The following is an 18146-nucleotide window of genomic DNA, read 5'->3' as shown; positions in this document are numbered from 1 at the left end:
GAGTCGAACAAGACTCAGCGACTTCACTTTCACTTTCATGCATTGGAGAAGGAAATGGCAACCCACTCCAGTGTTCTTGCCTGGAGAATCCCAGGGACGGGGGAGCCTCGTGGGCTGCCGTCTATGGGGTCACACAGAGTCGGACACGACTGAAGCGACTTAGCAGCAGCAGCATCTTCACAACAGAGAGATCCAGAAGTTATTCCCTTTTAACCAAGTGATCAAACCCATTATCATCAGTAGTGCTCAGCCTGGAATTCCTAGCCTCCCGACAGACATAACAGGGCATGCTTAACCACAACTTCTCTTCCACTTGCCAAAAGGTGAACTTGAATTTTAGATCAAGCTTCCAGTTTGTGGAGGGCTTCCTTGGTGGCTCAGACGGTAAAGAGTTCACCTGCAATGTGGGAGACCTGGCTTCAATCCCTAGGTCAGGACAATCCCCTGGAGAAGGGAAGGGCTGCCCAATTCAGTCTTCTTGGCTAGAGAATTCCATGGACAGAGGAGCCTGGCAGGCGTCCATGGGGTCAAAAACAGTAGGACATGACTGAGTGACTAACACTTTCACTTTCCAGTCTGCAGGATATATGAATTTGAAGAAAGAAATCTGTACAAAAGGCAGCAATCAAAAATTACAGAATGGGGGCGGGCAAAGTGGGGGGATGGTGCGGGCAAAGTCTGCAAAGCTAATGGCTCTATCTGTTCGAAACAGAAAATAAATAAAAATGAAACTGAATTTTAAAAAGCAATGCCATGAAAGGGAAGGAAAAACAAGGTGATGAACTTATTTTAGAAAAAAAAGAGATTAATGAGAAATAAGCAAATACGATGAGTGAATCTGGACTAGATGCAGCTTTGAGAAAGCCTGTAACAGAAGACAACAGAGACTGGGGAGAATCGAGGGAGAATGTGAATGTAGACGATGTAAAGAGATGACAGTGATGTTCTGGAAGAACAACGAAGCCCCTGGACATTGTCTTCATCCTTGAGAGCTACCTGCTGAACCACTCACATGCTTCTCACATTCTGACAGGATTTGGCTACATGTTAACAGAAACAGATACCTAGATACATAAGTAAGTAAGAAGGCTGAGCGCCGAAGAATTGATGCTTTTGAACTGTGGTGTTGGAGAAGACTCTTGAGAGTCCCTTGGACTGCAAGGAGATCCAACCAGTCCATTCTAAAGGAGATCAGTCCTGGGTGTTCTTTGGAAGGAATGATGCTAAAGCTGAAACTCCACTACTTTGGCCACCTCATGTGAAGAGTTGCCTCATTGGAAAAGACTCTGATGCTGGGAGGGATTGGGGGCAGGAGGAGAAGGGGACGACAGAGGATGAGATGGCTGGATGGCATTATCAACTCGATGGACATGAGTTTGAGTGAACTTTGGGAGTTGGTGATGGACAGGGAGGCCTGGTGTGCTGCAGTTCATGGGGCCGCAAAGAGTCGGACACGACTGAGTGACTGAACTGACTGACTAAAGTGTTAGTCACTCAGTCATGTCCAACTCACCGCAACCCCATGAACTGTAGCCGACCTGGCTCCTCTGTCCATGGAATTCTCCAAGCAAGAATACTGAAGTGGGTTGCCTTTCCCTTCTCCAGGTAATCTTCCTGACCCAGGGATTGAACCTGGGACTCCCCACATTGCAGGTGGATTCTTTACCATCTAAGCAACCAGGGAAGCCCACTAGAGATAGATAGTAGAGGCCAATATGGCAGAATGCTTGCAACTGATGAATTCAAATGATAGGAATAATGGTTTTCATTGCACTATTCTTTCAGCTTTTCTATATGCTTGACATTTTTAATGATAAGAAGAGGAAAGCTTGCAAGCTAAATGGGGAGACTCAATATGAGACTGTATCACCATCAACATTCTGATTTTGATACTCTTTTATAAATCTGCAAGACGCTCCCATGGGGAGAAACTGATCAAAGCATACGAAGATGCTCTGTATTATTTTTTACAGCTGTGTCTGACTCTACAATTGTTTCAAAATAAAAGTTTACTCAAAAAATACATGCTTTAAAATAATTAGTGGAAAAATAGTAAACCAATGACATAGACAGAGGTTCATAACCTTGTACAGGAGGCCGTGATCAAAACCATCCCCCAGAAAAAGAAATGCAAAAAGGCAAAGTGTTATCTGAAGAGGCCTTACAAAGATCTGAGAAAAGAAGAGAAGCAAAAGGCAAAGGAGAAAAGGAAGGATATACCCATCTGAATTCAGAGTTCCAAAGAATAGCAAGGAGAGATAAGAAAGTCTTCCTAAGTGATCAATGCAAAGAAATAGAGGAAAACAATAGAATGGGAAAGACTAGAGATCTCATCAAGAAAATTAGGGAACATTTCATGCAAAGATGGGCTCAATAAAGGACAGAAATGCTATGGATCTAACAGAAGCAGAAGATATTAAGAAGAGGTGGCAAGAATACACAGAAGAACTATACAAAAAGATCTTAATGACCCAGATAACAACGATGGTATGATCACTCACCTAGAGCCAGATATTATGGAGTGTTAAGTAAAATGGGTCTTAGGAAGTGTCAGTATGAAAAAGCTAGTGGAGGTGATGGAATTCCAGCTGAGTTATTTCGATTCCTAAAAGATGATGCTATGAAAGTGGTGCGCTCAATATGCCAGCAAATTTGGAAAACTCAGCAGTGGCGACAGGAATGAAAAGATCAGTTTTCATTCCAATCCCAAAGAAAGGCAATGCCAAAAAATGTTCCAAATTCTGCAGAATCGCACTCATCTCACATGCTAGCAAAGTCATGCTCAAAATTCTCCAAGCCAGGTTTCAATAGAACCCGAACAGAGAACTTCCAGATGTTCAAGCTAGAAAAGGCAGAGGAACCAGAGATTAAATTGCCAACATCTGGTGGATCATAGAAAAGCAAGAGAATTCCAGGAAAACATCTACTTCTGCTTCATTGACTATTCTAAAGCCTTTGACTGTGTGGATCACAACAAACTGTGGAAAATTCTTAAGGAGATGAGAATACCAGACCACTTGACCTGCCTCCTGAGAAACCTGTATGCAGGTCAAGAAACAACAATTAGAGACAGATATGGAACAACAGACTGGTTCCAAATTGGGAAAGGAGTATGTCAAGGCTGTGTATTGTCACCCTGCTTATTTAACGATATGCAGAGTACATCATGTGAAATGCTCGGCTGGATGAAGCACAAGCTGAAATCAATATTGGCAGGAGAGATATCAATAACCTCAGATAGGCAGATGACACCACCCTTATGGCAGAAAGTGAAAAGGAACTAAAGAGCCTCTTGATGAAAGTGAAGAGGAGAGTGAAAAAGCGTAAAACTCAACATTCAAAAAATGAAGATCATGGCATCTGATCCCATTACTTCATGGCAGATAGATGGGGAAGCAATGGAAACAGTGATAGACTTTACTTTCTTGGGCTCCCAAATCACTGCAGATAGTGACTACAGCCATGAAATTAAAAGATGCTTGCTCCTTGGAAGAAAAGCTATGAGCAACCTAGACAATATATTAAAAATCAGAGACATTACTTTGCCGACAAAGGTCTACCTAGTCAAAGCTATGGTTTTTCCTGTAGTCATGTATGGATGTGAGAGTTGGACCATAAAGAAAGCTGAGCACTGAAGAATGCTTTTGAAGTGTGGTGTTGGAGAACACTCTTGAGAGTCCCTTGGACTGCAAGGAGATCCAACCAGTCAATCCTAAAGGAAATCAGCCCTGAATACTCATTGAAAGAACTGATGCTGAAGCTGAAGCTCCAATACTCTGGGCACCTGGTGCGAAGAGCTGACTCACTGGAAAAGACCCTGATGCTGGCAAAGATTGAGGGCAGGAGGAGAAGGGGACGACAGAGGATGAGATGGTTGGACAGCATCACTGACTTGATAGACATGAGTTTGAGCAAAATCCAGGAGTTGGTGATGGACAGGGAAGCCGGGCATGGTGCAGTCCATGGGGTTGCAGAGTTGGACACGACTGAGTGACTGAACTGAATGGCATAGGAACAGAGGTCAGAGAAATAGAAAGACACAAAGCTGCTTAGCATGACCTCTGGGGCCTTGTGCAGTTTGAAACCCCAGTGCCTCTCCAGGCCCACCACCTTCTTTCTCTCCCACCTACAGGGCTCCTTCTTCTCTTCCTACACATTGCACAATCCTCTCTTTTGCAAAACAACCCTTCCTGAGGGCTTCCCTGGTGGTCCGGTAGGAAGGGACCTCAGGGCACATGGAATCAGTCTGGCCAGGGAGCTACGATCCCATGTGCTGGGGAGGAACTAAGCCCACAGTGTCAGCTACTGAGCCTGGGCAGCATAACTAGAGAGTCCTTGGGCCACAAGGGAAAACCCCGGCAGCTAAGACCCAACACAGACACATAAATAAATAATTTTTTTTAAGCCTTCCTTAGGACTTCCGTGGTGGTCCAGCGGTTAAGAATCTGACTTTGATTCCTGGTCGAGGAACAAAGACCCCACATACTAAGGGGCAAATAAGTCCATGCATCGCCATTAATTATAAGCTTGCAACCACTGAGCTCATGTGCCACAAAGAAGCCTCGACACAGCCAAACATAAAGACAAGAATATTTCTTAATTTTGTTTTTTAAAAAGACTTCCGTCCACCTGACTCAGTCCAGTGTGGCTGATTTGCAACGCCCATTCTTTTGGAGCATGGATAACCTGGGTTGTCTGACGGACTCCCGGGTAAACTGGGATACTCTCTACTACACTGGGGGCCTCAGAGCAAGATGTGTCTGCTCTGCTGCTCTCATTGCCTCCACCTTCTTCACACAGTTGCTCTTCACTAAGTAGCTTGTGAGTGAACTCACTGTAAAAGGATTCCACACCCTTGGACTCAGCATTTCATCTCTGAGGAATGGTCACAGGGATAAAGAAACAGATGCCCAGCGCCAGGCTCTTCTGCCCACTCATGACAGTCTCTACACAGGCTTGCAAATCACCCTTTGGTGGCTATTTTCACATGGAACTCAGGGCCTTTAAGGCCAAGCCTGGCCAAGAGCAGAAGGCTTCCTAGGCAATGACACTCACACAGCAAACATTCTTGTTTTCATAATCCCTGTGAGCATCATCACCGCTTTCCATCAGTTGAGAAGTCACCCTGGACCACACCAAGACAGGCTGGTGGTTGATGGGGCCAGACAAGAAACAAAGAAGGGGTAACAGGCGATATCTGCCAGGTGAGACCAAGGCAGGCATCAGGAGGGGTTCTCAGAAGAGGTTGGACAGATGGAGACAGGAGGCATTTCAGGAAGAGGGTCCTGAGATCTCAGGGGGCTGCCTGGCCAGGCTTCCCTAGGTCACCCCGCAAGCGGACAGGACTGGGAGAGGCCACAGGAAGGAGAAGGAGCGCGTGGCAGACTGTGGCTTCCCCTGGGTCCTCCTCGGAGATGAGAAGGGCCCTGTAGCCGGGTTCTCTGAATCTTCCCTGTCCTGTCTTCTGGATTCACCCAACCTGTAACTGACAAGCATCACTTCTACTTGCAACGTTCGTGCATGAGTCCTTATTTATTCAGTCACTCCACAGACATTCCCTTAGGGGCACTTGGCAAGAATCTGGGACACGTGTCATGAGAACAGTCTGCCCTGGAAGGTCCAGAGTACTCCTCATCACCTCGATCTTACAACGGACGCTGAGCAAGCTCTTCACTTGTGGTCCTGACTCTGTGACTTGGACCCAGGACAGCCAGCAGCCGCATCTTCAGACCCGCATCTCCAACGCAGAAGAAGAACTTAAAGACTGTTCACGGTTGCCCATCCTAAAGGGACAATCTCTATTATGACAATTTTGAGCTGAAATGTCTATCCTCTTTCTTTCCTGGCTTAGACTTTCCATTTCATGCTGTGTTCCATCCTCTCATGGTCTGGGGGTCCAAGGGGCCATCTGAGAGGCCGTAAAAGTAACAGTTCTGAGGCTCGTGACTTTGGTGTTGATCATAACTGCAATTTTGTTTGAGAATGACTCATTCATCCAAAAAAAAAGGGCTAAATTTGAAAACCTAAGGTAGCACTTTTAACAAGGAAGTAGTCTTGAGAAAAGAGTTGAGGCTCTTTGCACATCGCAGTACCGATTAACTTCCAATTATTTAACACAAAATGCTCTTTCGTTTTTGTGAGCAGTTGTCCAACTAGAAAAATAGTCAAATCCTCTCTACGGATAGTTAACAGATAGGAACCCATTTTACGAAGGTTCTGACAGATTAACAACAATAAAAAAGGTTTACAATCCTTGCAGTATGAATTCATGATATCCAAAACCACAAATGCCATTTCATAATGGAAATCAAATCGTTCGCAAATAATTGATGCTCTGAACCACTGTGTCTACAGAAATAAACTCCCTTGGGAAATCAGGGCCACAACACATAACAAGTATCTGATGATCTGCTTCCTGCAAGGAGAGAGGGTACATGCTTGGAATTCAGGATGTTACAGTCATTTTTAAACACCATTTTGTAAAATCACTTTTTCATGACATCCTGAAGGTTCCCTATCCACAGCACACTTGAATAATCTGGATTAAATATTTTTAACAGTTTGCATGAATCATAAGATTTTGATCACGTGACTAATCTGTAAAGGACAAATGATTTATTGGAGCCCTGAGTTTTCAGCATGGGTAACACTTCTCATTCTGAAGTTTATCCTTTAGCCTGAACCATTATCTAGGAAATTGCTCATATAGATTTAGCTACAACTGGCTTAAAGCTGAACATTCAGAAAACTAAGATCATGGCATCTGGTCCCATCACTTCATGGCAAATAGATGGGGAAACAGTGGAAACAGTAGCTGACTTTATTTTGGGGGGCTCCAAAATCACTGCAGATGGTGATTGCAGTCAAGAAATTAAATGGAAGGAAAGTTATGAACAAACTAGACAGCATATTAAAAAGCAGAGACATTACTTTGCCAACAAAGGTCTGTCTAGTCAAGGCTATGGTTTTTCCAGTAGTCATGTATGGATGTGAGAGTTGGACTATAAAGAAAGCTGAGCGCCGAAGAATTGATGCTTTTGAACTGCAGTGTTGGAGAAGACTCTTGAGAGTGCCTTGGACTGCAAGGAGATCCAACCAGTCCATTCTAAAGGAGATTGGTCCTGGGTGTTCATTGGAAGGACTGATGTTAAAGCTGAAACTCCAATACTTTGGCCACCTGATGCAAAGAGCTGACTCGTTTCAAAAGACCCTAATGCTGGGAAAGATTGAAGGTGGGAGGAGAAGGGGACAACAGAGGATGAGATGGTTGGATGGCATCACCAACTCGATGGACATGAGTTTGAGTAAACTCTGGGAGTTGGTGATGGACAGGGAGGCCTGGCAGGCTGCAGTCCACAGGGTTGCAACAGTCGGACATGACTGTGCGACTGAACTGAACTGAACTGATCCTTCCAATGATCAAACAGGAGGCATGAAATGTTTCACAAGGCAAATGGAACTTCACTATGATATGCCTGCTGAAGAATCCCAGGATAACATCACATGTGATATGTTACATGCATGAGAAGAGTCCTACATGACACTGCTCCTTAATATTACACAAAAACTAAACATATAAAGCCTGAGAAGAGTCCTACATTAAACTGCTCGTTAATATTACACAAAAACTAAACATATAGACACATCATCACATACACATTCTTGCTCCTTGATTCCTTTGTAAGATTTTTTTTTCTGATGTGGATCATTTTTAAAGTCTTTTTTGAATTTGTAACAATATTGCTTCTATTTTGTGTTTTGGTTTTTTTGGCCATGAGGCATGTGGGACCTTAGCTTCCCGACTAAAGATCAAACCCACACCCCTTGCATTGCAAGGTGAAGTCTTAACCACTGGACCACAGGCAAGTTCCCCTTGACTTTGATTGAAGGAAAATTGGTATGATTTTAAGGTATAAATCCATTTGTGTATCTTTAGAAATTTAAATCCAATTATTTATTATTATCTATTATGTTATTAAATATTACATCAATTCAGTTCAGTTCAGTTGCTCAGTCGTGTCCAACTTTTTGCGACCCCAAGAATCGCAGCATGCCAGGCCTCCCTGTCCATCACCAACCCCCAGGGTCTACCCAAACTCATGCCCATCGAGTCAGTGATGCCATCCAGCCATCTCATCCTCTGTTGTCCCCTTTTCCTCCTGCCCTCAATCTTTCCCAGCATCAGGGTCTTTTCCAATGAGTCAACTCTTCGCATGAGGTGGCCAAAGTATTGGATAAATACAAACTTAAATATACATATGCATACACATAAGCATATATAATGGCAGTGATTAGTGATGTAGCTTTTTTTTATTAGAATTCATCCTTTGAAAAAATGCTTAAATGCCTTGTCTTCTGACCATCCCTTAATAAGGCTGATGTCAAGTGCAATCAACGTTGTTTTGGAAACACTAGCAGAGCTTCCTGTGGTTTGTAGGAATCTAGGGGCCTCAGAACTGGAATCGGTTCTCCGAGACACAGGAGTGGAGGGTGGACATCTACTTGGCAACTCTGCAGAGATGCTGGCGGTGGCTTCGCAGAGGACATCTGCCATATGGCCCTGTGATGCCAGCTTGTCAGGGACGGTGCCTCCAAGGATACGTTCCTCTCTATTGTACTTCTCCTGATTAAGTTGTATCACAGTCTCACTGAAGATGACTAGAGAATTATTTCCAGAAATGCTAATGAGCCTCCATGATGAAAGCTAATTAATAACAGAGCACAATTTAAGGCTGAAAATTCTCCTTGGCTTCTATCGAGTGTCAATCGATAAATAAACAGGAGCTAATGGTAGCTCTCTGTGGTAACGTCTCCAAATTTACCATGACCCTAAAGCCTGGGAGAGGAAAGAACAGAAAACGGATTTTTCTGGGCTGATACCCTGGGTCACTTTCCAGGTCAGTACAAGGAGTGAGCCTATCGCAGAAAGCTTATCTTCTCTCTCTCTCTTTTTAATTTTAAACCTTTTGTGTTGTGTTGGGTTGTAGCTGATTAACAATGTTGCGATAGTTTCAGAAGGGATCCAGCCACATATATACATGTGTTATCCATTCTCCAAACTCCCCTCCCATTCAGGCTGCCACACTGTTAATATTGAGCCATGCATTATACAGTAGGTCCTTGTTAGTTATCCATTTTAAATAGGACCCTTATCTTCTTACAAACACACTTTTACCTAGACCATCTCTGGGCTTCTGAAGTCAAGTGGAGGCAAGTCTAAAATCAAACTGAAAATGGAAATATTGATATCAGCATTTTGTCTAAAAGGCTGAGCTCAAAACAAGGTTATGTGAACAGTCAGAGTCCCACTCACCACCACATCGGTCCTCATCTTCCCAAAAGTCTTGATCAAATGAGCATAATGATAGTCTTCCATTTGTCGTAGGATAGCTGTCATACAGGCCACGAAATTTCCCTGCAAACAAGTCAAAAGATATAGTTAGATGATGAGAGAACAACACTCAAAGTCGATGTAAACCGACAGCCCCTTCTTCTGTTTCTCCTCTGCTGTAACAGTAGGTTCTCATTAGCCATCTATTTTATACATGTGAAAGTGAAAGTCACTCAGTGGTGTCTGACTCTTTGCGACCCCATGGGCCATACAGTCCAGGGAATTCTCCAGGCCAGAATACTGGAGTGGGTAGCCTTTCCCAACCCAGGGATCAAACCCAAGGCTTCCACATTGCAGGTGGATACCTTACCAGCTGAGCCACCAGGGAAGCCCAAGAATAGCGGAGTGGGTAGCCTATCCCATCTCCTGAGGATCTTCCCAACCCAGGAATCAAACGGGAGTCTCCTGATGCAGGCGGATTCTTTTCCAACTCAGCTATCAGGGAGTTGGAAAAGAATATACACAGCAGTGTATGCGTGTCAATCCTAGTCCTTAAAAATGCATTCAAATATACATTAGGTGCAGAAAAATACTGTTGATTCCACTTATATGCGGTATCTAGAATAGTCTGATTCATAGTCAGAAAGCACATTGGTAGATGTACCAGGGGCTGGGGGTTTTGAGGGTGCAGAGTGGGGAGGGGGCGTTAGTGTTTAGTGGGGACAGTTTCAGTTTAGGAAGGTGAAAAATTCGAGAGGTAGAGCAGGAGGGTGAGAGCTGCTTAGTGCCACTGAACTGTACAGTTAAATATAGTTAAAACAGTGTGTGACTTCTACCACGACAAAAAAAATAAAAACTCTGGTCGGCAGAGGGGAGGAGAATTGATGTGAATTGAACTAAGAGTCTGGGATCACAGCCCATCAAGGAGACACCACGAGCGAGGCTGGCCAGCTAGGTGACCAGTCACTTCAGCCTCAGCATCTTCTCTTTTGCTACGTTTCTGTCTCTCTGACTCCATTAAATGCTTGCTGATACATGACTGTCCAGTCAGGAAAAAACAAGCTTGAAAGGTTTTTTGCATTAAATATGTGCAAATGGGAGACAGGATTGAAATCACTGCCACTTGTATTTTGTGTTCTCTGGAAAGTCGCTGCCCTTATTATCAGGCCAAGTGTGTGTGCAGCACCTCCTCCTGGGCTGTGGCAAAGAAAGGCCTTTTATTTCTCAAATCTGCCTGTATCCCCCTTGGCCAATTTGGAGGCAATCACCAGTGACTCCACAATGAGTTATGGTCCAATTCTCCTCCAGGAGAAGCATGTGGGGAGGAATGCGGCCTCATCAGAATGTAAAGTGGGAGAGACAGGATTTCTCAAAACAGACAGAGCTGGCAGGAAAAGGAAAGAAGGGGGAAAAAAGAAACCACCAAAGGAAATCAAGACACGGGACAGGATGGGACCAGAGCACTGAGCAACGGAAGTGCACACGTGTGTGCACGTGCAGATCTGTGCACCTGTGGGTGTGTGCAGACACACCAAGGCAAATTTGGTCTAGTGAGTAGGCAGGCGGGTAAACTCTCCTGTTGCCATTAATTGGACTGTATCATTTCTGAGGCTCATGGCTGGCAGCGTCCTAACAACCTTCCTTGCTTTAAACATTTCCCCCTAAAGTAATGACATTGCAAGAAACATAGGACATATATTTTCTCCCATCAAAGCAGTACAAGTCTGGTAAAATTACAGGATGAGACATACTCTGAGACATGCCCCTAATTTTGCCTCGCTAAATGAGTTCAGATTGTATTCTTTTACTAACTCTGCTTTTACAAACAATATGATTGAATGCCTGAATATCTCTTGTATGAATTTGGAATGCACGCTCTGAATTGAAATATCAAAGTCCACTATTTTTTTCTGAGCCATTTTATATCTGTAATATACATATATGCTTCCACATGAGTCCTCAGGAAATGCTTTACGTAAGTTAGCCAAATAAAATAATGATAATATGGTATGTTCCATTTGCCCAGAAGTGTAAATTATTTGTGAATGATGATAATTGCTGAAATTTAGATTCCAAGTTGGTGTTCAGGGAAAGAGCTTAAATAATGCGTGTTTTCCACTGGAGGAATGATCTGTAAAATGGCAAGATATCCATTTATGAAGATGAACTTTTGTAATATGTAGGTGTTTAGCATCTTCTTGAGCACAAGAGAAGCCGCCTTTGTATCTTCTTTACTTCTGATGAAAGCCATCTTTTGGATAACACTCTTCATCATATTACATGTTGATTGATTACCATGTGTCAAGTGCTATGCCAGGGCCACTAGAAACATGGCCTCATTCAATCACACCACAGATTTTCTTCTTGTTCCCAGATTATAAACAAAAGTGTTCCCCTCTCGATGAAAATAAGGAAACCCGGCTGTGAATCCAGAATACCCCCTATGAGGTAGGTGCTGAGGAGCTGGGCTAATTTTCCATCCAGATATGCATTTTAATTATTTTTCTGAGAAATTTGAGGTCACTGCTAACGGCCAACCTGAAACAGAGATTCACTTTCTCAAACTTCTGCGGTCATTAGAGAAAGCTGGGAAGAGCATGAGGAAGCAGAAAAGGTGGCCATAGACAGTGTCTCCAGTTCTCCCCTGACCCAGCTGGCTACGACCTGGACGCCTCCCTCCCAGACAAGGAGCTTTTCTAGAACGAGAAGTTTCACCTGCCAGGGGTTCATATTAATTTTCTGCAGGTCAAAGGGGTTAAAGAATCGGGACTCCCATATTACAGTCACTGAAATCACAAAGCCAGCTGTGTACAATTCAGAGCAACAGACTTCACGTACTGCACTTTAAATATGAAGTTCAAAGTAGAAAGAAGACCCCAGAGCAGTCTTGAAAATGCAAAACACATGAGCAGGGAGTAATATCCATTTAAAAACAACAGAAATACATAGAACATCCAGAATCTGGCCAGACACTCAAACAGGTGACGTGGACATGCTCAATTGAGGGAGCAGACTGCCACGCAATGCTGAAAATTCCATGCAAGGCAAAGGCTGGGGGAGCTGACATGATGCAGAAAATGAAAACCTGAAGAGAACATAGCAATTTCCATAAAGCAAATCCTGGGAAGGCTTCAATGGCTGGTCGGGAAGCTCTGCATTTGCATGAGAATATCACAGAGAGGGCAGCCAAATGGCCTCTTGTCTAACTGTGATGGGGACTAATTGGAGGACAAGGGCAGGTCATTGCCCTGAGTTAGAGGTCAAAAGGCCACAGGTACAACGTGCTCCCTACTTAATCTAAGGAAACGTTACGGAAAGCAGTTTGTATAGTTCAGTCTTGCTTAGAGGAAGCAAATCTTTCTATTTCAGTGCTTTTCTAAGCAGAAATTCTGGACCCCGCCGAGAAAGAGGTAATATACCTGTCAAATTTCACAGAAAGGCCCCCTCTTTCCCTCAGAACGGAGTCCCATGCGAGGGGGCCAGCATCTTCAGAGAAGAAACACGGCGGACACCATGGAGCATGACTGCCTACGTGAACTCAGTGGAACCCTCTGGAGCAGAGTGTGGGTTTCTAAGGGTAGATGGAAAGCAGGTATTTATGGAAGCTGTATTTGAAACCAATCACACACCAGAAACAGAAGTGGGGGTGAGCTGTGACACAAAACTTATTCTGCAGGCTCAGAAGAAAATTACTATTCGATGCCTGGCCAATGATTATTGGAAATGCATTTAGAAGTCATAGGACGCTTTTAGTTTAGACAATGGGTGGGTGGGCAGGTAGGCTGGGGGTGACTGTACAGAATTCCTCCTAGAAACTGAGCCTGGGGGTCGAGTTCTAGTCCCAGTGGCTGAGTAAAAATGAGCAAATAAATAAAAGTAAGACATATTCCTTATGACTTCAAAGCCATGCAAAATAGGGACAGAGAAGTCAGGAGGCAGAGGCAGAACTTTTAAAAACCAAGACATGGAAGCCTCATAAACAAAAAAATGTGAACTTCATTAGCAATCAGAGATGAAAATGGTATATCATTATTTGCCTGCCAAAATAGCAGAGGAGTATTTAAGTGATGATAATGTTAGCAAGGGCACAGGGGATGAGCACTCTTAGACGCCACTGGTGGGAGCATAAATTGCTATAACCTTTTTAAAAAGCGATTTGGCAATAGGTTTAAAAAGTCTTGGAAAAAAATACTCATCTCCTCAGGGTAATTCTACTTCCCACAAGCCACCTAAAGAAGTAATTCAGAATCAGAAATTTTATGCCCAAAGATGTCCATTGCATCTCTGAAAACATCTCAGTGTTCAACAGCTAGGAACTGTATAAGTAATATGATATTTTGTAAGATTGCAAGGTAAAATATAGGACGCCCAGCTCAATTTGAATCTCAGAAAAATATGTCCGAAAGATTGCATTGGAAATTTTGCATGTGACATTCATATACTACAGAAATGATTTGTTGTTTACCTGAAGTTCATTTTTTATTTGCTAATTCACATAAACATATCATAGTTTTTTGATGAAATATTATGTAACCATCAAACAATAATCATGAAAATATGAACTGTTTTAAGTAGCATAAGAAAATGCTCAAAGATGAAAATCAGACATAATCATGGTAGTTTTCAGCAAAACAAAAAAATATAGCACAGGAAAAAATCAAAAGGAGAAACAATTCAAAGAAAAGACACCACATAGTGATGAGGGCGGGAGGATGAGTCCAGATTACTTTAAAACTGGAAAATATACTAGCATTTTAAAAGGTGGGACAGGAACTGAGAGTTGCATTGACATACATACCCCACCAAATGTAAAATAGATGGCGGGCGGGAATTTGCTGTGTAGCAAAGGGAGCTCAACCCAGCGCTCTGTGCGACCGCCAGTGGTGGGATGGGGCAGAAATTCTGGGGAGGGTGGGAGGGAGGCTCAAGAGGGAGGGGACATAGGTATACTTATGGCTGATTCACATTTTGTATGGCAGAAACCAACACACCATGGGAAAGCAATTATCCTCCAATTAAAAAATAAATTCTAAAAAAAGGTAGTCATTAGATAAGACAGCTGAGATCTCCATCTTCTCCCCCTGACCCTCAGTGTCCTTAGGGGTTCCCTTATTCTCAAAAAGTTCTTTCATGGGGCTCCCTCTGCCCACATGGACTAGGTCACTGCTCCTCAAGCCTTGGGCTGAACTTGCGTCTGTGCGCCCCCTGGAATTTTCTTTCTGGCCCTCGTCCAGCCCATTTTAAATCTGGAACACCAGGGCTCTAAGCAGGTGGACAGACAGACTGGAGGACAGGCAGAAGCAGCACTGCTGGTGGGGCAGGGGACGCTGTGTGGCAGGCAAGTGAGTGCAAAGTTGCAACGGGGTACAGAGACAAAAGGCTTCTAACACAGATTTTGAAGAACAATCACTTAGGGCGAGTTCTTGTCAATGCTATCTTTGCCATCTTTGCCTAGTCTAGAGTCCGAGACCGTGTACATGAATTGGAAGGGAAAATCCCAAGGATTTGTATTCACAGTCTTGAGCTGTGAAGGGGTACCTCTTTTATGTAAAGACATCAGGACTGAGTCACGAGGCTCAGAGAATAAAGCTTGACATTGCTCTTGGTAATCCCATCCACGGTCTAGAACGCTTCACACACCCCTGGATCTCACACGTGCATGGGGCCCGTAGCACAGGCAGAAATTGTAAGTCTCTTCCAAGTACTCTAAACGCCAAGGGATTTGGGGGAGCTCCAAATCGCAGAAGCTGTAGGAGCTGCAGACAGAGCTCCAGGGACATGGGGTCTGGAGGGCAGGCAGCAGGCTTGAATAAAAGGAGAATCTACTATTTGTATTGGGGATTACACTTCTTGGTGGCCAGTGATGACGTGTCAAAAATTTTAAATGTGTTTTCATGAAAGCAAGTGCTTTGAAGAGGAATTCTCATTTATATATTTCATTTCAAATACATCAATGAAAACAAACCTACTTCATAATCACCATCAAAAGTTGAAGACAAAGTAATCCTCCAATGATACTGCTGAAGGACACTGGGCAAGAATTGCAGCAAAGGTGGGAAGAGGTATCACTTGGTGGATTCTAGGTGACTTCCATACTGGGGAGCATTTCAGCCCAAGAATCAATACTGTACGGCAACATTATGAGGACTAGGATCTGGAAAAGGGAATGTGGTTGAGAGTCGAGTGCTCTGTTTCAAAGGCAATTATTGTTGCTGTTCGCTAAGTCATATCTGACTCTCTGTGACCCCGTGGACTGCAGTACGCCAGGCTCCTCAGTCCACTCTCCCCCGGAGTTGGCTCAAATTCATGTCCATTGAGTCGGTGATGCTATCGAACCATCTCATCTTCTGCCACCCACTTCTTCTGCCTTCAATCTTTCCCAGGTCTTTTCCAAAGAGATGGCTCTTCGCATCAGGGGGCCAAAGTATTGGAGCTTCAGCTTCAGCATCAGTCCTTTCAGTGAATATACAGGTTGATTTCCTTTCAAAGGCAGGGGTGATATGAAATAAATCCCCATACAGATAAGTTCTTGGACAGATAAGAAGCCCTAGAGAGTGCAAGGCTTTCTGTTTTCAAGAGGGAAAGCCAATGGTGAAATGTTTAAAGGTTCTATTTGTTATAAGGAAACTTAAGAGAGAAACATAGGGAGTCCAGACAGATAACACAAAGAATATCTCAACATGGCATTCACTGGCCCAAAGCGTCCTCCAAAGCCTCTGTAGGGATGATGTTTGTGAAAAATACACATGGGGGCATCCACATAACAAATTAAAAACAGCTGTAAACACAGACTCGTCTGTTTCCTCACACTAAACTGACAATAATGTTTCTAAAGTTCACAAATGCACAAAGACCAGGAGAAGAAGAGAGACAGAACCACGGGAGAGAGAATTCTGGAAGCTGACAAGCAGATGCAGAAACGATTACTAGCTGTGCTGGAAGCAGGAAGGGAATGGATATCTATCAGGAATCCTGTTGATTCTGGGCAGAGAGTCCTGGAAAGTCTAGGAAACTAGAGCTGCCAGTTACTCAGAGAGCGAGGCTATGTGTCAACTGGAAATCCAAAGCCCTGATGTCTTTAAAACCTGGCCAATATGCCCACCCCAGCAGGTCCTCTAAGGGGATTGACTCGTTCCCAGGAGGGAACCACATGTTTACCCTCCTGACGAAACAGAAGAGATAGCGGGGCAGGACCACTTGCTGAGACTGTCCCGTAATAGGAAGCCGATTATTCTAAGTCCCCACACTGCTCTGCTCAGCTTGGCTCCCAGCAAAACACCAAGGATAAGCAGCCTGCACTTAAGCCCCGTAACAAACTGGAACAGGCAATTGGAAGAATCCTCTCTGGAGAAACTGACCAGCCCAAGAGAATACCCAATAACTTCCCATTAAGGTTCTGACAGCATGAGGACCCCATCCGCATGGGCTCCTCATGCAGTGAGGCCCAGAGCCTTCAAGGTCTGTGCATCCAGGGGGAACAGAGGGTCCGAAAGTGACTTCAGTCCTCAGGAGAAAAACCGACCAGATATTAAGAAAGGAGGCCAGAACAAGCAAGAACAGAAGCCAGAGGAATGAAAGAAAATTGAGAAAACATAAGAAAATTCAATCATTATTATCTTCAGCTAGGTAAGAGATGATATCCATAAAACAAGAACATATGTTATAAAAAGAAAAAAAAAGGAACAGATACAATGAAATGATTATGGAATGTTTCAGCTGTATTAGCAGAAATAAACATCTTAATAGGAGTTTGGGAACATACAATTAATGAAATCCTCCAAAAGCAGAACAAGAAGACACATGGAGAATAAAAACATCAGAGACTCCATTCAGGAGTCAATATTTAATCAATAGAAATTCCAGAAAGAACACAGAAAATGGGGAGACAAAAGTATTTTTACAAAATGATAGAAGACTCATTAAAGGATTATTAGAACTAATAAATGAATTCACAGATTATAGGATACAGGATCAAATGACAAAACTCAATTGTTTTTCTAACACTGGCAATGAATAATCTGAAAATAAAATTCAAGGGAAAAATTCCTTCCACTAAAGCATCAAAACAAACAAGAATAAATTTAACAAAATTATATAATACTTGGACCTCCAAAACTAGAAGGTACTGTTAAAGGAAATTAAAGAGGACCTAAATAAATAGAAAAATACCCCATGTTCATGAAATAGAAGACTTAATATTGTTAAAAGGGCTATACTCCCCAAATTGAGGTACAGATTCAACCCAATTCCTATCAAAATTCCAGCTGGCTGCTTTGCAGAAATTGACAAGTTAGTTACAGATGACTGTATTTTGCCTGATTTCATTCTAGAAAGTGTCCAGGACAGGCAAACCCATAAAAACATGAAGTTAGACTTGGGATTGCCAAGAGCTGGAAGTTTAAGGAGAGAATGAAGAGCAACTGCCTTTGGGTATGGGTTTCCTTTGTGAGTGACAACAATATTCTAAAGTGGATCATGTGCCTATAGTTAAAACCTTATATTCTTACATTAAATAGATGAATTTTATGGCATAAAAATTAGATCACAACAAAGCTGTCAAAATTCTTAAATATAAATTAATTAACTAAACAATGTAAGATAATTATTCTAAAATGACAAGCATATCCAAAATGACAGGGCCCACTGAGGGTCAAACACAATCAAGACTCACATGTGTGAGACTGTGGAATATTACAGACAGAACAATAATTCTCAAACATTCGAGAACAAAAGAAGAGGTCCAGTGGTTAAGACTCCAAGCTCCCAATACTGGGAGCCTGGGTCCATTCCCGAGTCAGGGAACTAGATCCCACAT

The 18146-nt window shown here is 43.2% G+C and overlaps 1 protein-coding gene across 2 annotated transcripts in view; it reads right to left on the bottom strand.

The window, feature by feature from the left end:
* Positions 1-18146, bottom strand: part of DOCK1 (dedicator of cytokinesis 1) — a 560513-nt gene that overhangs the window by 204465 nt on the left and 337902 nt on the right. For both annotated transcript variants that reach the window (XM_061403980.1, XM_061403979.1), the window contains exon 28: positions 9314-9415. In XM_061403980.1, coding sequence (XP_061259964.1) covers positions 9314-9415 — 102 coding nt within the window. The remainder of the gene's footprint in view (positions 1-9313; positions 9416-18146) is intronic.

The sequence above is a fragment of the Bos javanicus genome, chromosome 26 (genome assembly GCF_032452875.1).
Source record: "Bos javanicus breed banteng chromosome 26, ARS-OSU_banteng_1.0, whole genome shotgun sequence".
Classification (NCBI taxonomy): Eukaryota; Metazoa; Chordata; class Mammalia; order Artiodactyla; family Bovidae; genus Bos; species Bos javanicus.
This window is presented reverse-complemented; position numbering and strand designations above follow the sequence as displayed.